This window comes from Lepidochelys kempii, chromosome 1 (assembly GCF_965140285.1).
Source record: "Lepidochelys kempii isolate rLepKem1 chromosome 1, rLepKem1.hap1, whole genome shotgun sequence".
In the NCBI taxonomy this organism is placed as follows: Eukaryota; Metazoa; Chordata; order Testudines; family Cheloniidae; genus Lepidochelys; species Lepidochelys kempii.
This window is the reverse complement of record NC_136380.1, coordinates 154,709,307-154,735,115: the sequence shown is the minus strand read 5'-3', so window position 1 is coordinate 154,735,115 and position 25,809 is coordinate 154,709,307. Positions and strand designations below refer to the sequence as shown.

Below are 25,809 nucleotides of genomic sequence, written 5' to 3'. Positions count from 1 at the left end.
AGCGTATGTACAAGAGCAGTAAGGGAGACGCAGATTTGGTGTGGGTTGCACTACCAGTAGTATTTTGAGAACACTGCTGTATGTCTTCATTTAATTTGACTCATACTGTGGTTGCTTAGCTTCCCCTGTCTGGCCAAGATTGAGGCTTGAATGAGAGCTAGATCGCTGAACCTAAATCTGGATAAGATGAAGTTGATGATTTGTGGGGGAGATGGAATACTGGCAGATGTGGTATCTGCCCCTTCAACTAAGAGTTGGGATGTGGGCCTGCAATTTGTTAAAGTTTCTAATCTAGGGGGCCATGGATAATCCCCATCCAAGAGTATTAAAGAAACTGGCTCATGAAATTACAAGCACAGATACTGGAACTAGGAATGTGTGGGTGCTGCCGCACCCCCTAGCTTGAAGTGGTTTCCATTATATACAGGGTTTAGAGTTTGATTGAATGGTTCTCCACACCACCACTATGAAAATTATTCCAGCCCAATAGCAAGGATGTTTAATGAATCTGTAAACTCAGGGGTCGTACCCTATGACTGGAGAATTGCTAATATAGTTTCTGTTTTTAAGAAAGGAAAAAAGTGATCCAGAAACAACAGGCCTGTTAATTTGACTTCAATTGTATGGAAGGTCTTGGAACAAATTTTGAAATAGAAAGTAGTTAAGGACATAGACGTTAGCGGTGAGTGGGATAAAATCCAATGTGGTTTTACAAAAGGTAGATCGTGCCAGACCATCCTGATCACCTTCTTTGAGAAGATAAGTGATTTTTTTAGACAAAGGAAATGAAGTAGATCTAATTTACCAGGATTTCAGTAAGGCATTTGATACAGTTTCACATGGGAAATTATCAGTTAAATTGGAGAAGACGGTGATTAATATGAGAATTGAAAGGTGGATAAGGAACGGGTTAAAGGGGAGATTACAACTGGTTATATTGAAAGGTGAACTGTCAGGCTGGAGGGAGGTTATTAGTGGAGTTCCTCAGGGATCGGTTTTGGGAACCAATCTTATTTAACGTGAAAAAAGCTAATGCAGTCCTAGGATAGAGGTATTTCCAGTAGAGACAGGGAAGTGTTAGTACCATTCTACAAGGTACTGGTGAGACCTCAGCTGGAATACTGTATGCAATTCTGGTCTGCCCGGTTTAAGAAAGATTAATTCAAACTGGAACAGATGCAGAGAAGAGCTACTAGATGATCCCAGGAATGGGAAACCTTCCTTATGAGAGGATACTCAAAGAGCTTGGTTTGTTTAGCCTCACCAAAAGAAGGCTGAGGGAGATATGATTGCTCTATAAATACATCAGAGGGATAAATACCAGGGAAGGTGAAGTTATTTAAGTTAAACACCAATAAGGACACAAGAAAAAATTCCTATAAACTGGCCATCAACAAGTTTGGGCTTCAAATTAGGTGAAGGTTTCTAACCATCAGAGGAGTGAAGTTCTGGAGCAGCCTTCCAAGGGGAGCAGTGGAAGCAAAAAACCTAACTGGCTTCAAGACTGCGCTTGATAAGTTTATGGAGGAGGTGGTATGATGAGACTGTCTACAATACCATGTAGCCAATTTGCGACTGCTAGTAGTGAATATCTCCAATGGTGGATGATAGGACACTAGATGGAGAGGGTTCTGAGTTACTAGAGATAATTCTTTCCCAGGTGTCTGGCTGGTGGGTTTTGCCACATGCTCAGGGTCTAATTCATTGTCATATTGGGGGTTGCGAAGAAATTTTCCCTTGGGTCAGATTGGCAGAGACCCTGGGGTTTTTCACCTCCCTCTGCAGCATGGGGCACAGGTCACTTGCAAGTTTAAACTAGTGTAAATAGTGGATTTTCTATAACTTGAAGTCTTTAAACCAGGATTTGAGTACTTCAGTAATTCAGCCAGAGGTTAGGGGTTTATTTCAGGAGTGAATGGGTGAGGTTCTGTTGCCTGCAATGTGTAGGAGGTCAGATTTAGATGGTTATGATGGTCCCTTCTTATCTTAAAGTCTGTAAGTCTTGGGCCCTCCAGCTGTCTGTCCAACTCCAGATAGCATCAGTGGCCAAGAGGGCTTTTTCCATTTCCTCTGAAGTAGGGGATTGCAGCCATTTGTCCTGGACATGGATCTTGCCATAGTCATCCATGCCTCTATTTCCAGCTGAATTACTGTAAAGAACTGTACATTCGGGTACCCTTTGAAGATCACTTAGCTCAAGCTAGTACAAAATGTGGACACCTGTCCTTTTAAAGGAGCTTCCCACATGTTGAATATTATATCATCAGTGCTCCAGAACTGTGCTGGCTTTCTAGTTCATTTCTCAGTGTTGTTCAGGTTATTGATTTCTAACCTATAAAGTCCTCCTATGATCTGGTCCTGTGTGTTAGAGAGACTGCATCTAACCATGACAGATTAAATCAGTTGGATTGCCTGAGCAGACAAGTCCTTTGGCCCTTAAGGACCAGCTGGTAGGATGCTTTTGTTGGCAAGATGTTGGTTCTAGAATTAGTTTCCCCCCTAGGTCTGACTGAGCCTGAATTTGTTGAAGTCAGGGTATGTTGTAAAGCAGGGGGGGCCAACCTACAGCCCACAAAAGCATTTCAGAAGGCCCACGGCCTGCTCCAGTACTATATACTAACGGTTGATTCATTAGCGGTTTGTCATCATGTTTACATCATTTTACTTTACACAAATGTATAAATAGACAATACTGTACATAGGTTGCTTCTATCTAAATACATCTGAAACAAGCTGAACTTGAAATATAAATCAATCCAGGTGACTTGAAATCTTACTAAAGTATGTAGAATCTGTTGAGCCCACACAATTTCATTCTTCGAATTGTGTGGCCTTCCTGTGCAAAAAGTTTGGGCTCCACTGCTGGAAAGGCTTGCTACTTTCCCAGACTTTTAATGCAGTTGGGGTAGGAATGAGAGTGTTGAGCACCTGAGATGTTTTGGGTTGGGGAATTTTTAGTTGACCTGACAGTTTGGATATAGTTGCTAAATGAGTTTTGCTTCATTATGAGTTGTACATACATCTAAAGCACTTTTGATATGAGCATTATACAAATGGAACATATTTCTGAAATATTTTACTGTAGTTTGACTTGGCAGCCTATTATCTGTTTTCTTACAAGAACATTTTTCATCTCTTTCTACCCATAGTATGGATGGAGCAGACCTGTGTTTTGAAATTGTAAAGAGAGCAGATGCTGGTTTTGTGTACAGTGAAGCCGTAGCCAGGTATGTACTCTAATTTTTAACTAATCCCTCAAGCTAAAGAGGAGGAGGTGGAATAAGTCATTTCCGTTACACTAATTTGTGGTTAAAAATAGAAACGCTATAAATAAGTCTGTTTGCACAGATTCTTATAGGGTAGGGGTTCTCAAACTGGGGGTCATGACCCTGTAGGTGGTTGCGAGATTAGTATGTGGGGGTCACGAGCTGTCAGCCTCCCCCCCAACCCTACTTTGCCTCCAACATTTATAATAGTGTTAAATATAAAAAAATGTGTTTTTAATTTATAAGGGGGGGTCGCACTCAGAGGCTTGCTGTGTGAAAGGGGTCACTGTACAAAAGTTTGAGAACCACTGTTACAGGGAGATCTATAGTAGAGTGTTTTAAAGGAAACTATTTATAAAAGTGGTCCCTCATACATGAGCTGTGCTTCTCAATGGTTGATGTGATTGTTGGATAGCGTGCTATTTCAAAGTCAATATTTAAGTCTTTGCCTTTTTATGAGTGTCACACTGAGTGGGATTTGATGGCTAACGGGCCTGGTGGGACTAAGCATTTCGTTTTACTGCTGGCACATTCAGCAGCTTTTAGTAGTGTCATGCTTATCCCTGTAACTGTGTTTCTAACCCATTTAATTTTTTAACTTCCGTAGTTGCATGATAGTCTAAAATGAAAGTGAACTCAAAGTTGTTAAAGGACAAAGAAATCCCATATTGCTAATATTCAATTGAATGTTCTTTTTAAAATTTACCTACTTCCATGGACTCCTCTTGGGTACCTGTAGAACCCTCACCTGCCAGATGCCCCATTTTGGCCAAGTATTTTAAAAAACAGTCCTGAACAACCTGAGCTGCCAGAGGTTTCACTTTAAACTCTGGTTTCCTGCCATTGTTATGGAGATGAGGCACACCTCTGATTACTTCTTCCCTCCCTTCCTCAGCCTAATGCTTTTTTGGCTTCTCCACTGAATTAAACTGTAATAACGTGCAGCACCAGATTTCCTCTCTTGCAAACCATAACAGTTCCATGCATGGAGAAGCAATGGAGTAGGGCTGAGGAGGGAGCGGAGATAAGAATGAGGAGGTATGCAGCTGTGAAGGAGCAAGTCGCAGGCAAGGGCTATGTGCAGCAGCAAAGAGTAGAGTGGACCCCCTGTGGGTGGCTAAAGAGCATTGAGTGCCTTTCCCTGCTGTAAGAAAAGGAGTACTTGTGGCACCTTAGAGACTAACCAATTTATTTGAGCATAAGCTTTCGGGAGCTACAGCTCACTTCATCGGATGCATACTGTGGAAATTGCAGAAGACATTATATACACAGAGACCATGAAACAATACCTCTTCCCACCCCACTCTCCTGCTGGTAATAGCTTATCTAAAGTGATCACTCTCCTTACAATGTGTATGATAATCAAGTTGGGCCATTTCCAGCACAAATCCAGGTTTTCTCACCTTCCCCCCCCCACCCCCCCAAAAAAACACACACACAAACTCACTCTCCTGCTGGTAATAGCTTATCCAAAGTGACCACTCTCCTTACAATGTGCATGAAAATCAAGGTGGGCCATTTCCAGCACAAATCCAGGTTTTCTCACCCCCCCCCCCACACACACACAGACTCACTCTCCTGCTGGCAATAGCTCATCCAAACTGACCACTCTCCTTACAATGTGTATGATAATCAAGGTGGGCCATTTCCAGCATAAATCCAAGTTTAACCAGAACGTCGGGGGGGGGGGGGGGTTAGGAAAAAACAAGGGGAAATAGGCTACCTTGCATAATGACTTAGCCACTCCCAGTCTCTATTTAAGCCTAAATTAGTAGTATCCAATTTGCAAATGAATTCCAATTCAGCAGTTTCTCGCTGGAGTCTGGATTTAAAGTTTTTTTGTTGTAAGATAGTGACCTTCATGTCTGTAATTGCGTGACCAGAGAGATTGAAGTGTTCTCCGACTGGTTTAGGAATGTTATAATTCTTGACATCTGATTTGTGTCCATTTATTCTTTTGCGTAGAGACTGTCCAGTTTGACCAATGTACATGGCAGAGGGGCATTGCTGGCACATGATGGCATGTATCACATTGGCAGATGTGCAGGTGAACGAGCCTCTGATAGTGTGGCTGATGTTATTAGGCCCTGTGACGGTGTCCCCTGAATAGATATGTGGGCACAGTTGGCAACGGGCTTTGTTGCAAGGATAGGTTTCTGGGTTAGTGGTTCTGTTGTGTGGTATGTGGTTGTTGGTGAGTATTTGCTTCAGGTTGGGGGGCTGTCTGTAGGCAAGGACTGGCCTGTCTCCCAAGATTTGTGAGAGGGTTGGGTCATCCTTCAGGATAGGTTGTAGATCTTTAATAATGCGTTGGAGGGGTTTTAGTTGGGGGCTGAAGGTGACGGCTAGTGGCGTTCTGTTATTTTCTTTGTTAGGCCTGTCCTGTAGTAGGTGACTTCTGGGAACTCTTCTGGCTCTATCAATCTGTTTCTTCACTTCCGCAGGTGGGTATTGTAGTTGTAAGAGTGCTTGATAGAGATCTTGTAGGTGTTTGTCTCTGTCTGAGGGGTTGGAGCAAATGCGGTTGTATTGCAGAGCTTGGCTGTAAACGATGGATCGTGTGGTGTGGTCAGGGTGAAAGCTGGAGGCATGTAGGTAGGAATAGCGGTCAGTAGGTTTCCGGTATAGGGTGGTGTTTATGTGACCATTGTTTATTAGCACTGTAGTGTCCAGGAAGTGGATCTCTTGTGTGAACTGGACCAGGTTGAGGTTGATGGTGGGATGGAAATTGTTGAAATCATGGTGGAATTCCTCAAGGGCTTCTTTTCCATGGATCCAGATGATGAAGATGTCATCAATATAGCGCAAATAGAGTAGGGGCGTTAGGGGACGAGAGTTGAGGAAGCGTTGTTCTAAATCAGCCATAAAAATGTTGGCATACTGTGGGGCCATGCGGGTACCCATAGCAGTGCCGCTGATCTGAAGGTATACATTGTCCCCAAATGTGACTTTGTCCTTACCCATAACTATTTTACAAAGTTCAGCCACCAGGTTAGCCGTGACATTATCGGGGATAGTGTTCTTGACGGCTTGTAATCCATCTTTGTGTGGAATGTTGGTGTAGAGGGCTTCTACATCCATAGTGGCCAGGATGGTGTTATCAGGAAGATCACCGATGGATTGTAGTTTCCTCAGGAAGTCAGTGGTGTCTCGAAGGTAGCTGGGAGTGCTGGTAGCGTAGGGCCTGAGGAGGGAGTCTACATAGCCAGACAATCCTGCTGTCAGGGTGCCAATGCCTGAGGTGATGGGGTGCCCAGGATTTCCAGGTTTATGGATCTTGGGTAGTAGATAGAATATCCCAGGTCGGGGTTCCAGGGGTGTGTCTGTGCAGATTTGATCTTGTGCTTTTTCAGGAAGTTTCTTGAGCAAATACTGTAGTTGCTTTTGGTAACTCTTGATTATCAATTTGGTAACTTGATTATCATACACATTGTAAGGAGAGTGATCACTTTAGATAAGCTGTTACTAGCAGGAGAGTGGTGTGGGAGGAGGTATTGTTTCAGGGTCTCTGTGTATATAATGTCTTATGCAGTTTCCACAGTATGCATCCGATGAAGTGAGCTGTAGCTCACGAAAGCTTATGCTCAAATAAATTGGTTAGTCTCTAAGGTGCCACAAGTACTCCTTTTCTTTTTGTGAATACAGACTTAAACGGCTGTTACTCTGAAACCTTTCCCTGCTGTAGCACTGAACATTTTACTGCCTTTTCCACTTGATTGATCTGCTATGGTTCTCAGCACCAAACTTGCCCTCTAACAAGCCATAGTAGGTCTGTCAGGTAAAGAAAAGTGCTCCTGTCCCCTGCCTACTTATTTACTAATGTGTTCATCCTGGCACGCTCTGCTCCCTGTAGCCCATGCTGGGCTTAGTAGGCTTCAACAGTCATTGACTCCTGCTCCTTTCTTCTGTGCCAGGAGGCCCATAGCAGAGAAATGTTCTCCATCTGCTTCCTTGATACCTGAAAAAAAATTGTCAGATACTTTCATATCTTTGTTATACTTCACACTTTTTTCCCCAAAATTCTATGATGCTGGTAGTTTTACAGGATTAACTAATGCAGAAAATTAGGAATATGTAAGTGTTGAAACTAAGCCATGCAGACACAAAAACATTAGACTTGTGGGGAAAAAAAATATTCCAAAATAAATTATTCATGTTGAGAATTCTAAGCAAACTACAACTGAATATACTGTGAAAACTATCTAGAATACTGATGTTTATCCTCTTTTAAATTTATGCAAGTTTGGCAATGATCTGTGTGAGGTTTAACAGTAATTTAAGGGATTTAAACTCTGTTTTGTGTAATACATAATACAATCTTAACTATGGAGCTGTTGGGATGGTCTCAGCAACTACTTAACAGCACACAATAACATTATGCAACAGTTTAGAACAAGAAATAAATTTTAAAATATATTGTGTTCAGTTGAAACAATAGAATTTGGAAGACAAGAAAGCAGTTATTCAGACTATAATTTAGCCAGGCTATTGGGTCTAAATTCCTTTCTTAGGCCTGGTCTACACTAGAAAATTAAGTTGGCATAACTGCGTCGCTCAGGGTGTGAAAAATCTACACTCCCTAGTGGTGTAGTTAAGCCGACTCAGGTCCCCATGTACACAGTTGTAGGTCAACAGAAGAACCACTACCTCTTGGGGAGGTGGATTACCTGCACCAGTGGGAGAACCCCTCCCGTCAGCATAGGTCTGAACTGGAGTGTTACAGTGGCACAGCTGTGCCCTTGTAGTCCTTTAATTGTAGACAAGTCTTAGAATCTTTAAGGACCACAGTGGGTAAGGACACTAATTTTACTTGTTCGAAAATCAGCAGTGCTTAACACTCTGCTTGGCATTAGTTAAGTGTGGGGCAAGAGTGCCACCTAATGAATCAAAGTTATAGGGAAAGGGCTTGTTTTAAGCGTAGGTAACATAGGCAAGGTAGCCTGAGGCACCAAGTAAGCAAAATGACAAGCAACATATGTTGCTTCCGTTTGCAACTTTCTATGAAAAGAGCTTCAGGCAGATTTACACTGACTAGTATTAGTCAGTTTTTATCTGTATCAAGTTCTTTATGCTGAAAGTTAACTGCAAAGACAAAGCAATAATTCTAGTCAGTTTCTTTTTGCAGTCAGCTCTGCCAGTAAGGCCTTTGAATCATGCAGAAATTGATATTTGCCTTTGAGGTAAAGGCTATAAAGGTTTATGTCCTAGAAGGGGCTACAGAAAAAAACTGATCAGAATCATAGAATCCTCTGTGGTGGAGTTTAAACTTGATTTAGAATGAGAGAAGAAGCCAGCAGAGGGGCTCCAAGGAGGCTGACATGATCAGAGTGTTGGGAAAGAAAAATAAGTTTTAAAATTGAATGTATTTGAGCTGTACAATAAGAGACAAGGAGTCTGGAAAGGAGAAGGTTATAGTTCTCTAAGTGAGAAATGATAGCATGCAAGAGTTTTAGTAGTGAGCGTGATAAAGTAGCAAATTTGGGAGCTATAGGAGGAGAAACTTATGTACTTCTGTGCAAGTCTAGATATGAGAAATGAAGGAGGTGAGTAGAGTTAAAAATGACCCAGAGCTTGACCAGGAAGGTGATGGAGTTGTAAAAAAGAGAAAGTGAAAATAGAAACAGGAGATGTTTTAAAAGAAGACAAGATGCTTAGTTTGACTTAGAATAGAATATCAAGTTGGAAGGGACCTCAGGAGGTCATCTAGTCCAACCCCCTGCTCAAAGCAGGACCAATCCCCAATCTTTGCCCCAGATCCCCAAATGGCCCCCCCAAGGATTGAATTCACAACCCTGGGTTTAGCAGGCCAATGCTCAAACCACTGAGCTATCCCTCCACCAAACTTTTAACTTGAGAAAATGGTGTGATGTCCAAAAAAATATAAATGAGAAAGGAAGTGATACGAGATGGGACCAGAGGGGCCAAGTTCAGGAGGGGAGATGAACAGTTGAGTTGTCAGCAAAAGGTGGTAACTGAAACCGTGGGCATAGATTTTTGTAAAAATCTGTTTGAGCAATAAGGCAAGTCAGTTGGAGTTGGGAGTGGAACTCATAAGTTCTGGGCTCCTAGTTCTGGGCTCATTTTTCTAGACCTTGTAGCTTCATAAAATCTTTGTTCAGTCTTTTGGATTCTTTAAATGTACACACAGTATTACACACATAAATAAAAGAAACATACTTCATAGTTCGCTGAATAGCCAAAGCCTCTGTAGACTGAGCAGAAAACCTAACAGCAGAGTCAGCTGTGGATGTGCCCCCGTGTTCTAAAACTGTAGACACCAAAGAAATTCTATTATGTGTACTGAAATGTGTGTATGTATATGTGTGTGCACACGCACAAAATAAACCTTTACATTGAAATTCTCCCTGATCTCGATTGATTGGAATTTAAATGTAGCTCTATTCTAATCATAGAATCATAGGACTGGAAGGGACCCCGAGAGGTCATCTAGTCCAGTCTGCTGCACTCAGGACAGGACTAAGTATTATCTAGACCATCCCTGACAGGTGTTTATCTAACCTGTTCTTAAAAATCTCCAGTGAAGGAGATTCCACAACCTCCCTAGGCAATTTATTCAGTGCTTAACCACTCTGACAGTTAGGAAGTTTTCCCTAATGTCCAACCTAAACCTCCCTTGCTGCAATTTAGGCCCATTGCTTCTTGTCCTATCAGAGGTTAAGAACAACAATGTTTCTCCCTCCTCCTTGTAACAACCTTTTATGTTCTTGTGTAATCTGACACTTCTCAGTGAATTATTTGCTGTTGCTGCTTTGGAAGACTGTCCTTTGGAGAACTGTATATGTGTTGACGTGAACATAAGGTCTGCCAAAAAGTGGCTCTAAATCCCCACCATGTTGTAATAAAGTGAATTGATTGACAAGTATTGGAAAGACTTGTTGTTTCCCTAGAAGATATTATTTTATAATGTGGTGTCTTTTCATTAATATTCCCTTTAAATGTGCATGATATATTGGGTTCTGTGAGAGATCAAAGTGCTAAACAGGTGGGATAATCACAGAATTTGTGGAACCAAGATCAGAACTTGTGATGAATCCTGTGGACATCCATTGGATGTCTATAAATAAAAGGTATTGTTTACTTCTTAATGTAGAGTTCTTGAGGCTGTGACTGTCCCTTCCTCTGTTTTGTAGGAAGGCTGTCAACTAAGTCATTTTAATATAACCTCTTTTCTATCATAATACTTTTGACTTACAAAATTTTATGTAAAATTGATTCTGGCAGTAGTGCATATGCTGTGTTGTGATGGTCATGCAGTCAAATAATAGCTTACTTAGCTTATTTTACGGTTTTAACTATCCAACCCTAAATTTTAAATTGACTCAATTTCAGAGACTAACGTTCAAAATATTTGTCGTTACTTGGGTGCTTGCCTAACTTTGTCACTGAGTATAGACTCCAGTGAAATAAGTATGTGATACATTTCTCCTGCTTGAGACAAATACCATGTGCAATTTGCAAAGAAGTGTGAGAAACTTTTAAATAAAAACAGTTCCTTGCTAAGTGGGTGTAGATTTTAGAATTTATTACCTCAGTGTACGTGGCGTCTCTGCTCATAAGAACTGCATGGAAACTGATAATTTGTCACTTTGCTACAAGAAGATCCTATTACTATATTGCTCTCTCAAATACAGTGGAAGATCCAAAAGTTTCTTCACTTGTTTAGCACTTTTCATACAGTTACTTAATTCAATTTCTAATTTAGAAACACAAGATTAAGATAAATTGCAGATAGGGTTGCCAACTTTCTAATTACACAAAACTGAACACTCTCACCCTGCTCACTACATTTTCCCTCCCTTGGTGGCTCGCTCTCTCCCACGCTCACTGACTTTCACTGGGCTGGGGCAGGAGGTTGGGGTGCAGGAGGGGGTGAGGGCTCTTAACTGCAGATCCAGGCTTTGGGATGGGGCCAGAAATGAGGGGTTCAGGGTGCAGGACGAGGCTCCAGGCTGGGGCAGGGAGTTGGAGGGGGTGAGGGCTCCAGCTGGAACTGTGGGCTCTGGGGTGGGGCTGGGGATGAGGGATTTTGGGTGCAGGAGGGGGCACAAGGTTGGGGCAGGGGATTGGGGCACAGGCTTACCTCGGGTGGCTCCCAGTCAGCGGTTCAGTGGGGCTAAGGCAGGCTCCCTCCCTATCCTGGCTCCGTGCAGCACACTGGAAGCGGCCATCAGGTCCGGCTCCTAGGTTGGGGTGCCAGGAGTCTAGGTGTGCTGCTCTCTCCCACAGGCACTGCCCCCCCAGCTCCCATTGGCTGCGGTTCCCAGCCAATGGGAGTGCGGAGCCGGTGCTCAGGGTGGGGGCAGCTCATGGAGCCCTGTGGCTCCCCGCCTAGCAGTTGGACCTGCTGGCCATTTCTGGGGCACAGCATGGTACCAGGACAGATAGGGACTAGCCCGCCTTAGCTCGCAGCACCGCTGACCGGACTTTTAACGGCCTGGTCGGCGGTGCTGACTGGAGTCGCCAGGGTACCTTTTCGACCGGGGGTTCTGGTCGAAAACCAGTCACCTGGCAACCCAAGCAGAGTATCAAAGCTGTTAACGCCTATGGAATGAAAGACTTGAGAGGCAATTGCAACAAGTGTCTTAGGGAAATGTCCTAGGATGAACTACTAAAAGCTAGTAGCCTGATCTCCAAAGGAGCTGAACATCTGTAGTCTCCATTGACTTCATTGGGATTTACATGGGCTCATCACTTCCGAAAATCAGGTCGCTGATTTATTGCTTGTGGTGCTGATGATCCACAGACAAGCCTGTAGCTGAGCAAATCAGTGCATATCAGATTTGTACATGATAGAAAGCCTTTGTATTCTTTTGCTGATATAAACTTGGCATTACAAAGGAAATGAAAACAACTGAAGGAGTTCAGCTTTGGGATCTCAAGGGTGAAAAGCTCAGATCCAGGCTGAATTTAGATGGTGCAGCAGTGAATATGGGCTCCTCAAATGGAGTCCAGGCCAAGTTTAGATCACAACTCTATTATTGTGCAGTGCCCCAACCACTGCCTGGAGCTTGCTATTCTGTATCCTTGAAAGGATTTTCATTAACTTAAATCATAACATTTGAAACTCTTTCAAAATAAATTCAAATGTTTTCGGTCCCAAAAGATGGCAACTTCAAGCCAAGATTTACCCAATTCCTTGAAAACATTAGTTAATCCACAAACTCTGTCAAGTCTGATGATCAGATGCTTTTTTTTTATCCTAAGACCAGTTAGGTCAGGGGTGGGCAACTACAGCCTGTGGGCCACATCCAGCCCGCCAGCCATTTTAATATGGCCGTCAAGCTCCCACTGGGGAGCGGAGTCAGGGGCTTGCCCTGCTGCAGAGCTCCAGCTGGGGGGCAGGGTTGGGGGGCCACTCCGCGTGGCTCCCAGAAGCAGTGGCATGTCCCTCTTCAGACTCCTATGCATAGGGGCAGCCAGGGGCTTCCACTCTGTATGCTGGCGCCACCCTTGCAGCTCTTATTGGCCGGGAACTGCTGCCAATGGGAGCTGCAGGAGCTACACCTGTGGATGGGGAAGCACACAGAAGAACCTCTTGGCAGTGCCTCCTTGTAGGAGCCAGAGGGGGGACATGCTGCTGCTTCCCGGAGTTGCTTGAGGTAAGCACCACCCTGAGCCTGCACCCCTAAGCCAACCCCCTGCCCCAGCCTTGATCCCCCTCCCACCCTCCGAAATCCTCAGTCCCAGCCCGGAGCACCCTCCTGCACCCCAAACCCCTCATCCCCAGACCCGCCACAGCCCTGATCCCCCTCCTCCCAAACCCCTCGGTCCCAGCCCGGAGCACCCTCCTACCCCCAAACCCTTCATCCGCAGCCCTCACCCCACCTCACCCCTGCACCCCAGCCCGGAAACCCCTCCCATACCCTGAACTCCTCATTTCTGGCCCCTACCCCAGAGCCCACAGCCCTAGCCAGAGCCCTCATCCCCTCCCGCACCCCAACCTCAATTTCGTGAGCATTCATGGCCCGCCTTACAATTTCCATACCCAGATGTAGCCCTCCAGCGAAAAAGTTTGCCCCGGTTAGGTAGTGGTGTGAAGGCCTCTGTTTTGACTTTATCTGAGTTGTGCGAAGTGGGAAAAAGAAGCACAATATACTTTTCATTGTTTCATCATGCACTAATACGACTTCCCTTGTAGGCTCTATGTTGTCTCTAGTGATAGAGTTTAGTTAATGTATTTTGTGAACTTGAATTTTTACCTCAGAATGCTGCCAAGTAGTTTCTCAATTTGACTTTTACTATTGACGATTCTAGTAGAAAATCAAGCTAGCATGCTGTGTCCGTTGTGGTTAGATTAATTTTAACGGGCATTCTGCAGAATCATGTTGCAAAGCAATTGAGTGAAGGGAGAGGTAGAGTAAAAATCTAGGACCATAAAATCTAGAATCAGGTATAAAAGCTTTTGAGATGGAAAGGGAGGAGATTAGTTAGAAACTGTCTGAAGCAAAATGATCACTTAGTTAAAACTATCTAAAAATACTAATAATTCACTATACAATTTGGTATAATTTTCATTGCTTATATAGAGTTATATAGTATTGTTCATTGATAGATCTGAAAGCACATTATAAAGGTGAATAAATATAAAAATCTTTATTTCACAGCTGGGGAAACCAAGGTGTTGAGAGTTTCAGGCCAAAATTTAAAGAAGGGTTCCTTCATTTTGGGGTTCCCAAACTGAGATATGCTGACAACCTACAGCCCCTACTGACATCAGTTGAATTTGTGAGTGCTTAGCACCTTGTGGGTATCAAAGTGGAGATTCAAAAATTAACTTAATGTATTTGAAAATTTGAGAGATTATTATTTGCCCTCAGTCATTCCAGTGAGCCAGTGGGAGAGCTCAGAATGAATCCAGGTCTCCTGACGCCCAGATCAGGGCACATTAGGGTGACCAGATAGTAAGTAAGAAAAATCAGGACAGGTGGTGGAGGGTAATAGGCACCTATGTAAGAAAAAGCCCCAAATATCTGGACTGTCCCTATAAAACTGGGACATCTGGTCACCCTCACCCTAGGGCACATTTTCCGAAGAGATCTGCAGAATTGAGGAAGGCACATTCTGTAGAATTTAATAAAAGTTTTTGCAGAATTCCTATCCCCTATTATTAGCATTCATTACTGTTCCATAGGAATAAAAAAAAAGTGACACTGAGTCAGGATTACAAGTCTAAAATACAATCCCACAGTCTGAAATGAATCCTGCTTGAGGTTATAATTTAGTGTATACTAAATGTAAAATAAGCAAATATAATGCCTATTAAATGTATTCATAGATTTGGCAAATTCATGCGTACATGTATTGTCTTCACAAAAGTATTTCACAATGTAATTGTTGTAGCTGGCTGAATGATCCTTTACTTAACTAGTTGATTTTCAGTTTTCCTCTGTACCTTCACTGTTAACATTTTACACAATATTTTGATCTTTTCTTTGTGTATTTGTGATTTGCATGTATTGCTATGCAGTGTGTTCATTCCTATACCAGTGATTGTTTCTTTTTTGGATGAGTAGAAATAATTGAATATTCGGAAAAAGGAAAGTGAACTTTAATAGTAATAATATTGTACTCTATTTTGTTAGCATAAGCCTATTTTATTATAAATTACATTTTTAACTGTGTGAGTGGGTTTTTTTCCTAAAAAAGTATTTATTAATGGTCAGAGTACACCTCAGATTTTGAAATTAGAAACATTTGTGTTCACGATATATTTTTATTATTCATTCTTATGAATACATAATTCCTACTCTAACACTCGGCATATTTATAATTGAGGGCTTTAAAGGTAAGATTTGTAATGATAGTTTTGTAGGTGGGAGGCTTAAAACTGAGTGCACCATATTTATATAGTATTTTTGCATAAGTTTGTTCTATTGTCTTAGACATATTTTGTTTTTACAGTCATTACATGAGACAGATACTGGAAGCTCTACGTTACTGTCATGATAATAACATAATTCACAGGGATGTGAAGGTAAGTCTTTTATCATTTCCACAATAAACATATCCTGCCTACTTTGAAAGCTCTCTGTAATTTAGGGTAAAATGGGTGTTTGTATGCAGGAGAAACATAATTGGTGCTAGCAGCATTGATACTTTAAGGAAAATCTCTTGATTTTTGTCAGCATAAAAATATTTAATAATTCTTTATTCACATGTTATATATGTATGTGACTGTAATTTAATTTTAAAGTCATTATATGACTTCCGAGTCCTGAATATTCATATAATTTCTGCTTGTGAATTTCATTAAAGAAAATTTGAGATTTACTAAATTGTATAAATTAAACTGAAATTGGTAGAAGATTTAATTACTTCATCTTTGTGACTGTGTTCAGCAAAAACTAAATCTCCAGAGATGTTCGTGCTTAAATGAAATGTCTGTTATATTACCTTTTTTTAAGCTAGCCAACTAATTTAAAATACTCTTCTAAACATTTCCCCAGTTATCAATAGATCCTTTACATGTGCACACATTATTTGGAAAAGTAGAATTTTTCATTTTTAAAAACAATTTATGTATATAATCAAAATTCCATGTTTTCCGTGTTCATTAATCTAATCTTCTGGAGTGAGTTTTGGTCAGTTCCTGTTGCCTAGTCAAGGAGGGCCCTGATTCTGATAAGACTCTGGTCATTAATGGTAAATAATAACTTATTGGTTGCTATTCACATAAACAGTTGTGTTAGAAATTTTTAACAGGAAACCTTTTTTGCGAATTTCATTTTTAAGATGGATATTTCCACCAGTCTTCCCTAATAGGTTGTTTCCATCCATACTGAGACAATGGGCAGTTCAAGCACTTTGATGTGAACATAGAACTGTAAGCCATCACATTCTGCTTCCTGACAGAAACTTCTTTCCAAACCTATGTAGATAAAACACATCAGTTCAGGAACTGTATATTTGTTTACCCTTTGTGTAACATACAAACTGTTAAGGCAAGCAACTTTGAGAGTCATCACAGAAAAAAAAATAGCTGCATCTATGTAGAACTACATAGCTCTTCAGATATTGAGCATGGTTTGGTGTGGTGGTGGTAAGTCATACAAAAAATTCTCAGGTAAGACATGTTTGACTGTTTCACTTCATTAACACCCTCTTTCTGTACTGGTGAGGAGAACTGAGGAGTGAAGGAAGGGAAAGGGAGGATAAGGAGAAGAAATAATGAGCAAAATGTGAAGGGATATCATCCAAACCTGTTTGTTTCTTATTGAAGGATCCCCATGTGGAACACCTGTTTTTTCTGAAGGATTCATCTTCAAAGGATTAGAACATAGAGTTTATTATAATACTTAGTCCTGCCGTGAGTGCAGGGGACTGGACTAGAAGACCTCTCAAGATCCCTTCCAGTCCAATGACGCAGCTAGGTGGACGGAAGAATGCTTCCGTCATTTGGGGACATGGAGCTCCTGCAGCATTGGAAAAACCCCTTCCAGTGCTGTAAACTGAATCTACACTACTACAAGATTATGCTAGTATAGCTCAGCACCACAGCTGTGTCACTGTAATTAGTTCAGTGGCCTAGGTTGGGAGGCTCTTTGGAATTATGGGATAAGCCTGTTAACTGGATGCCTTTGCTAAAATGCTGGACACTGAAATAGCTGACAACTAAATAGTATCTGTTTGGTTTCAGAGTTTTATAAAAAAACTAATTGAAATGAATGGGACTGTTCAAACCTCTCATAGCTACTTTTATATGATATGCAGACTCACAAAAACAACACTGGATCAGTTTTCACTGACTCCATTCATGTTTTCAGTTATCTAGAAACAAAAAAGCTTATATTCCACAGAAAAGGAAAGGGCAAGAGGTGGCATCTCTGCCACAGAATTATGAAATTCCTGGGACTCTGGTGATATCCTTTTAAAGCCAGAATAAGTCATTCATATATATGTGTGGTGGTGGTGATTAAAGTCAATAAAAAAAAAGAAAGACTAGCCATTGTGTATAACATTAACCTCACCTTTAAGTGTCCAAAGTATAGTGATCTGCTCTCTTTGTTTCCATGACAGAACTGTTAGTTTTTAGTATTCAGGGGGGAAATCTTGACATAAAAAATTATGAAGCACTGAGGGCCAGATTCAGTAAAATAACCATTTTCCATGTCATCTAGCTTTAAAAATATCAAAATCAAGCAGGTTTTTTGTTGAATCTGGTCCTGTGTGTTACAGTATATCAATCAGATTGCATGGCTGGTTGAACATTTCTAGCGTTCCCATCTGCCAGTGAATGTAATTTACACTTTACCCAAAAGTTCTTCAAGAAGCTATTGTGGAAATATAGTAATTTCATGTTCAGGGGTAGAATCCTGTCATAGATTTAAAACATCTAAGAAAATAAAAATAAATGAACCACTCTCTTCAATGCGGAGTAGTTAAAAGTGAGCTGTTCCTAAGATTGTTACTAACATATGCAGTGTGTTACCTGTTCACCATCTTCTACATTTATAAAATAAAGTTAAGTGGCAAGATTTGTCAGCAACGCACAATTATCTAATTAGTAAAATCTATGGAGGAGAGTGAAGAACTGCAGAATGATCAAATAAACTGAGTGACTAGGCAATGCAGTTTCCAATAAAGTTCACCATAGACAGGTATAATTAACTGGAATAAATAATTTAAACTGATTTTGCATACTGAGTTCTCAGTTAACTGCAATACCTCAGGATAGAGCTCTAGGTGTCACTATACAGATAATGTTTTTAAAGGAAGCTAGCAGTCTAAATGACCAATGTCAATTTTACCTGAATAGATTGAGTAAATGTTGTCTGTAAAGTGGAATGAAGCGCATTTGATTTTTGGTAAATAAAATATTAAATAATTTAGGATTACCAGTGCTCTATCCACTTTGCACTTTTTAAAGTTTGTAGGTATTGGATTACAACTCACTCAGTAAAACCTGTTGTACACTTGAAAGTTATACTGGTATAACTGTTGGGTAGGGGTATGATTTAAAAAAATAACACCTTATATAGGCATACTGGAACAAGCCCTAGAGTGGATGCAGTTATACCAGTATAGTTATTCCCTATTACTGTGTGAAAATAACTGTGCTGATATAAAGTGCCTTTTTACCATAGGCATAATTTGACTGCTATATTTCAGGGGGCAGGCAGCATGCATGCTCACCAAAGCCAGTTCCCCTTGCTCACTTGTTCTCTTCCCCTGCCTGGAATGTACCTGGGCTGCCGGTGCTGGGGGAGGGCACGGGCCAGCTTAACGGGAGAGCCCAAACTGCTGCTGTCCGCTGTGGCAACCTGAGTGTGGGAATTGCGGCCACTCTGGCAACAGCTGTTGCAGTGATGCTGCCTTACTGTTGCCTTCAGGTGCTGCTGTGGCCATCTTCCTGCTGGGGCTGCTGCTGTTGTCGCTGCCAAGGGGAGATTGCATCCTGGGATCATAGAATCATAGAATATCAGGGTTGGAAGGGACCACAGGAGGTCATCTAGTCCAACCCCCTGCTCAAAGCAGGACCAATCCCCAATTAAATCATCCCAGCCAGAGCTTTGTCAAGCCTGACCTTAAAAACTTCTAAGGAAGGAGATTCTACCACCTCCCTAGGTAACGCATTCCAGTGTTCCACCATCCTCCTAGTGAAAAAGTTTTTCCTAATATCCAACCTAAACTTCCCCCACTGCAACTTGAGACCATTACTCCTTGTCCTGTCCTCTTCTACCACTGAGAATAGTCTAGAACCATCCTCTCTGGAACCCCCTTTCAGGTAGTTGAAAGCAGCTATCAAATCCCCCCTCATTCTTCTCTTTGGCAGACTAAACAATCCCAGTTCCCTCAGCCTCTCCTCATAAGTCATGTGTTCCAGACCCCTAATCATTTTTGTTGCCCTTCGCTGGACTCTCTCCAAGCCACTTCTCCCCACCACCCCGCTTTTTCTCTCCACTGTCCCTGCCCTAGCCCCATTCCCCTATCCTCTTCTCTTCCCCCTGCCCATTTCCCTTCCCCACTTTCTCTTCCTCCACCCCACCCCCTACCCCCCCAGGCACTCACCATTCTACAGGAAACAGGATGGTGGCCATGAAGGATACCCATAGAAGGCAATGACAATGGATACTAGGAGCTGGCGGGAGGCGGCATCCAATTACAGAGGCAGTGACCTGGAGTGGCCACTCTCGACAGAAGAAGCAGCTCTGTCCTTCCCTTTCTGCTCCACACCCGGCCCTGGCTGTTGGGGAGAGGGGCCGAGCGAGCCAGAAACATGCTGGCAGGAGGCACAGCGTGGAAGGGCAGAGCCCGCAGCGGGATGAGCAGAGCAGCTCAGCGCTCACAGAAATCGGAGAAGGGAAGTCACATACACCCCTCGTGCCTCAGTTCTGTTTGGGGGGGCAATGCCTCCTTGACCCACCAAACTACTCCCATGATATCACTGTATCCACTGGCACCACTTTAACTATATTGATATAGTTAAAGCAATACAGCTTTCTAGTGTAGACAGGGCCTAACAGTTACAAAGCCTCTTATACATCCCAGGTGAGATTCTGGGTTATGCCTCTAATAGATGCAGCAGTGAACTTGTGGCCCAGAGGGAGTATAGGGCTAAAGTAGCTTCAAGGCACTTTTGTACCTTCCTGATTCTGGCCTGTTCTGGGGGCTGAAGTGCCCCTACCATAACTTACCCCCCCAGGGTGTCTAAATTATGGAAGCTTGTTTCCAGCTTCCTATAAGCAAGAGTGCTACCCAGAATCTCTGCAGTGCTATGTGCCGCACCCCAACCTCAATGCATCCCTCCTGCCTCCAGCCACATCCCCTATTCCAAGAGGTAAGAGTGGGTCCTCAAAAAATAGGCTGTGGCTGTCTTCCTCATTTCATGCAGTGAGGGGATATCACCAAATGCAGATAACATCAAGAGAGTATGTGCTGGGGTATCACCTTGAGCATGAATCAGTCACTGGAGGCTTCAGGCATTTAAGGTATAAAGAAGCTGTTAAAACATATGCATAAAGCACTCAGCTGCTATTATGTCTCTGCACAGTACACATGTTTTTGTTCCCCATACATATTGCCTTTTTTTGATGGGTTTCCCAGGAAGGATGATGGGAGGAAATCCATCCACTGACAGCATCTGAGACTACCAGATGTTTCACAATGAAGTCTACAAAGCAATTGAGCATAGGCCCCAGATGCTAGGCACTAAGGCTTACCCCAAGATTTAGCAATAGGGTTGGGCGCAAGCCACCAAAATGATTTCACTGTGTTCTCAATAATTGAAATAAATCTGGAATCTTCCTCTAAAAGCAAGAAGTACCAGGGCGACTCTTCTGCAATTCATAATTGTCAGAGATATAGCTAATTTTAAAAAATAAATAACTATTCGTTTGTCTGCCTCCACAGTCTTGTGTTTCTCATTAACAATGTTGGGATTTATAATATTGAAAATAGTACTTATATTACTAAGGGCAGGTCTACACTACGGGGTTAAGTCGACCTTAGCTACGCAACACTAGTTACATGAATAATGTAGCTGGAGTCAGTGTAGCTTAGGCTGACTTATTGCGGTGTCTACACCGCACTGTATCGACAGGAGAAACTTTCCCATTGACTTACCTTATGCTTCTCATTCCGGTGGAGTACCAGAGTAGATGGGAGAGCAATCAGTGGTCGATTTAGCGGGTCTTCACTAGACCTGCTAAATCAATCCACATAAGTGTAGACATGTTGTGAGTTATAGAAGAACTCTCTCTCATGTTCAATACTTAAGGCAGTTAAAAGGATGACATATGCAGTAACAAAAACTGCACGTTTCGAGTACTATATTTTTGTGACCTTGAAGATTTTGGAGTTACATATTTGAGGGTCTGAGATAAATTTATCATGAAGTCTTGACAGTTCTATTGAGTCATATCTGAATAGGTGGAAAAGCTTGTGAAACTTGATGAAAACAGGATGCAAGCTGCTAATATGTCTTTTAAATCTGAAAGTTTTCAAGCAGTTATTGAAGAGAAATAGAGATTCATCTCAGGTCTGGTCTATGCTACTGAGTTAAGTCAGCGCAGTGCAGCTTACGTCAACCTAACTATGGAGGTGTCTACACTTAAATTTTTCTCCCTCTGATGTAACTGCCCCACTATGCTGACTTAACTCCACGTTCACGAGTGCCTAAGCCCTGGTCTACACTACGACTTTAGGTCGGATTTAGCAGCATTAGATCGGTTTAGCCCTGCACCCGTCCACACTAAGAAGCCATTTTTTCCGACTTTAAGGGCTCTTAAAACCAGTTTCTGTACGCCTCCCCGACAAGTGGATTAGCACTGAAATCGACCTTGCTGGGTCCAATTTGGGGTAGTGTGGACACAATTCGACAGTATTGGTTTCCGGGACCTATCCCAGAGTGCTCCATTGTGACCGCTCTGGACAGCACTCTCAACTCAGATGCACTGGCCAGGTAGACAGGAAAAGCCCCACGAACTTTTGAATTTCATTTCGTATTTGGCCAGTGTGGCGAGCTGATCTGCACAGGTGACCATGCAGTCTCAGAATCGCAAAAGAGCTCCAGCATGGACCAAATGGTAGGTACTGGATCTGATCGCTCTATGGGGAGACGAATCTGTGCCATCAGAACTCAGCTCGAAAAGACGAAATGCCAAAATATTGGAAAAAATCTCCAAGGGCATGAAGGACAGAGGCTGTAACAGGGACCCACAGCAGTACCGCATGAATCTTAAGGAGCTCAGGGAAGCCTACCAAAGAACCAGAGAAGCAAACGGCTGCTCCGGGTCAGAGCCCCAGACATGCTGCTTCTATGATGACCTGCATGTCATTTTAGGGGGTGCCCCTACAGCTACCCCAGCCCTGTGCGTGGACTCTGTCGATGGACTGTCACGCAACAGGGATGCGGATTTTGGGGACAAGGAAGATGAGGAGGAGGAGGAGGTTGAAGCACAGAGAGCAAGTGGAGAAACTGTTTTCCCCGACAGCCAGGAACTGTTTTTCACCCTGGATCTAGTACCCTCCAACCCACTGAAGGTGGGCTCCCAGACCTAGAAGGCAGAGAAGGGACCTCTGGTGAGTGTACCTTTGTAAATATAATACATGGTTTAAAAGCAAGCGTGTTTAATGATTAATTTGCCCTGAAGACTTGGGATGCATTCGCGGCCAGTAACACTACTGCAAAAGTCTGTTAATGTGTATAGGGATGGAGCGGAAATCCTCCAGGGATATGTCAGTGAAGCTCTCCTGCATGTACTCCCAAAGCCTTTGCAAAAGGTTTCTGGGGAGGGCAGCCTTATTCCATCCTCCATGATAGGGCACATTACCATGGCAGGCCAGGAGCACGTATTCTGGAATCATTGCATAACAAAGTATGGCAGTGTATTGTCGCGGTCTTTGCTGGCATTCAAGCAACATCCGCTCTTTATCCCTCTGTGTTATCCTCAGGAGAGTGATATCATTCATGGTCACTTGGTTGAAATAGGGGAATTTTATTCAGAGGTGGCCGATCCTGCTGGGCTGTTTGCCTATGGCTGAACAGAAATCATCCCCGCTGTTAGCGACGCGGTGGGGTGGAGGGGTAAAGCGATTATCCCAGAGAATTGGGTGTGGGGGGGGAGGCGGGGACGTTACTTGGGTTTGTGCTGCACGTTAACCCGAAAACTGCAGCCCCTCCTTTTAAATGGCCGACCTATTTTAAAGGGCCAACCCAATGGGTGCTTGGTATGTGAAATGAGGGCGCTGCTGTTGGAAACGATTCCCACATGTTATGAAGGTTAAAGAAGCAAAAAGACTGTGGCTTACTATGTCTGCCTGCAAGCCGAATTCTGTTGCCCGCTGGCCCTGCGTGTATGGTTTCTCGCACCATACTGGCAGGCCCTTGATATAAGAGGCAAAATGTAATGTTAACAGCTTGGGTCACCATGAAAGAGACTACCCATTGTTCTCTAAAATGTCTCTTTTTAAAGACTAATCTCCCTTTTTTTCCCTCCCGCAGCTGCAAATGTTTCAACGGTCCATGTATCATCTCTGACCCAGAGGCTATCAAAGATTAGAAGCCGAAAAAAACACACTCACAATGAAATGTTCTCTGAGCTCATGCAGGCCTCCCACTCTGAAAGAGCCCAGCAGAATGCGTGGAGGGAGACAATGCCAGAGTCCAGGAAAGCACAAAATGACCGTGAGGACAGGAGGCGGCAGCATGATGAGAGGAGGCAGGATGCAATGCTGAGGCTACTGGAGGATCAAACTGATATGCTCCGGCATATGGTTGAGGTGCAGGAAAGGCAAGCTGGAGCACAGACCTCCACTACAGCCCCTGTGTAACCAACCACCCTCCTCCCCAAGTTCCATAGCCTCATCCCCCAACCACCCAAGAATACGGTGGTGGGGCCTCTGGGCACCCAACCATTCCACCCCAGAGGACTGCCCAAGCAACAGAAAGCTGGCATTCAATAAGTTTAGAAGTGAAGTGTGGCCTTGTCCTTCCATCCTCCCCTCCTCTACCACCCCACCCGGTGCTTCCATCCTCCCCTACCCCTCCCGGGCTACCTTGGCAGTTATCCCCCCATTTGTGTGACGAATTAATAAAGAATGCATGAATTTGAAACAAGAATGGCTTTATTGCCTCTGCAAGCGGTGATCAAAGGGGAGAGGAGAGGTCAGTTGGCTTACAGGGAAGTAGGGTGAACCAAGGGGGTGGATTTTCATCAAGGAGAAACAAACAGAACTTTCACACCATAGCCTGGCCAGTCATGAAACTGGTTTTCAAAGCTTTTCTGATGCGCAGCGCACCCTGCTGTGCTATTCTAACTGTCTGGCTGCATGTAATCAGCCGCCAGGCAATTTGCCTCAACTCCCACCCTGCCATAAACGTCTCCTCTTTACTCTCTCAGATATTGTGGAGCACACAGCAAGTAGTAATAACGATGGGAATATTGGTTTCGCTGAGGTCTAACCAAGTCAGTAAACTGCGCCAGCGCGCTTTTAAATGTCCAAATGCACATTCTACCACCATTCTGCACTTGCTCAGCCTGTAGTTGAACAGCTCCTGACTACTGTCCAGGGTGCCTGTGTAGGGCTTCATGAGCCATGGCATTAAGGGGTAGTCTGGGTTCCCAAGGATAACTATAGGCATTTCAACATCCACAACGGTTGTTTTCTGGTCTGGAAAGTAAGTCCCTTGCTGCAGCTGTTCATACAGACCAGAGTTCCTGAAGATGCGAGCATCATGTACCTTTCCCAGCCATCCCATGTTGATTTTGGTGAAACGTCCCTTGTGATCCACCAGTGCTTGCAGCACCATTGAAAAGTACCCCTTTCAGTTTGTGTACTGGCTGCCAAGGTGGGCCGGTCCCAAGATAGGGATATGCGTTCCGTCTATGGCCCCACCACAGTTAAGGAATCACACTGCAGCAAAGCCATCCACTATGACCTGCACATTTCCCAGAGTCACTGCTCTTGATAGCAGCAAATCAATGCTTGTGTTGGCTACTTGGATCACAGCAGCCCCCACAGTAGATTTGCCTACTCCAAATTGATTCCCAACTGACCGGTAACTGTCTGGCATTGCAAGCTTCCACGGGGCTGTTGCCACTCGCTTGTGAACTGTGAGGGCTACTCTCATCTTGGTATTCTTGTGCTTTTAGGGCAGGGGAAAGCAAGTCACAAAGTTCTATGAAAGTGCCCTTACGCATGCGGAAGTTTCGCAGCCACTGGGGATCATCCCAGACCTGCAACACTATGTGGTCCCACCACTCTGTGCTTGTTTCCCGGGCCCAGAATCGGTGTTCCACGGCATGAGCCTGCCCCATTGCCACCATGATGGCTAAATTGCCGGGGCCTGTGCTTTGAGAGAAGTCTGTGTCCATGTCCTCATCACTCTCATCACCATGCTGTCATCGCATCCTCGCCTGCTTTTGCAGGTTCTGGTTCTGCATATACTGCACCATAATGCGCAAGGTGTTTACAATGCTCATAACTGCTGTGGTGATCTGAGCAGGCTCCATGCTTGCCATGGTATGGTGTCTGCAGGAGAGCAGAGTTGCAGGGGAAGCGGTGGATGACGACGATGATGACAGTTAGCAGTCCTACTGCACCGTCTGCTGCCAGGACACAACAGCTGAGCGGGCTGCACGCTTGCCGTGGTATGGCGAGACAAGAGCAGCCGAGCAGAGTTGCAGCAGGAGTGGCCCTGCGAGACCAGCAGGAGAGTGGAGTGCCAGCGGAAGCGGTGGATGACGACGGTCATATAGAGGACCTGTGAGATGGATTCATAGCATCAGGAGAGCAAGAGAGCAGAGTGGCAGCGGAAGTGGTGGATGAAGACAGTTAGCAGTCCTACTGCTCCATCTGCTGAAAGCAGTATGGCGTCCGCACAGAAAAAAAGCGCGAAACGATTGTCCACCATTGCTTTCACGGCCAGGAGGTGCGACTGACGACATCTACCCAAAACCACCCGTGACAATGTTTTTACCCCATCAGGCATTGGGAACTTAACCCAGAATTTCAATGGGCGGCGGAGACTGCGGGAACTGTGGGATAGCTACCCACAGTGCAACGGTCCGAAAGTCGACGC

At 43.7% G+C, this 25,809-nt stretch overlaps 1 protein-coding gene across 16 annotated transcripts in view; it reads left to right on the top strand.

Moving 5' to 3' along the window:
* CASK (calcium/calmodulin dependent serine protein kinase) overlaps nt 1-25,809 on the top strand; it is a 421,703-nt gene that overhangs the window by 189,261 nt on the left and 206,633 nt on the right. For all 16 annotated transcript variants that reach the window (XM_073358759.2, XM_073358724.2, XM_073358808.2 and 13 more), the window contains exons 4-5: nt 3,150-3,227; nt 15,189-15,261. In XM_073358759.2, the coding sequence (XP_073214860.1) occupies nt 3,150-3,227; nt 15,189-15,261 (151 nt within the window). The remainder of the gene's footprint in view (nt 1-3,149; nt 3,228-15,188; nt 15,262-25,809) is intronic.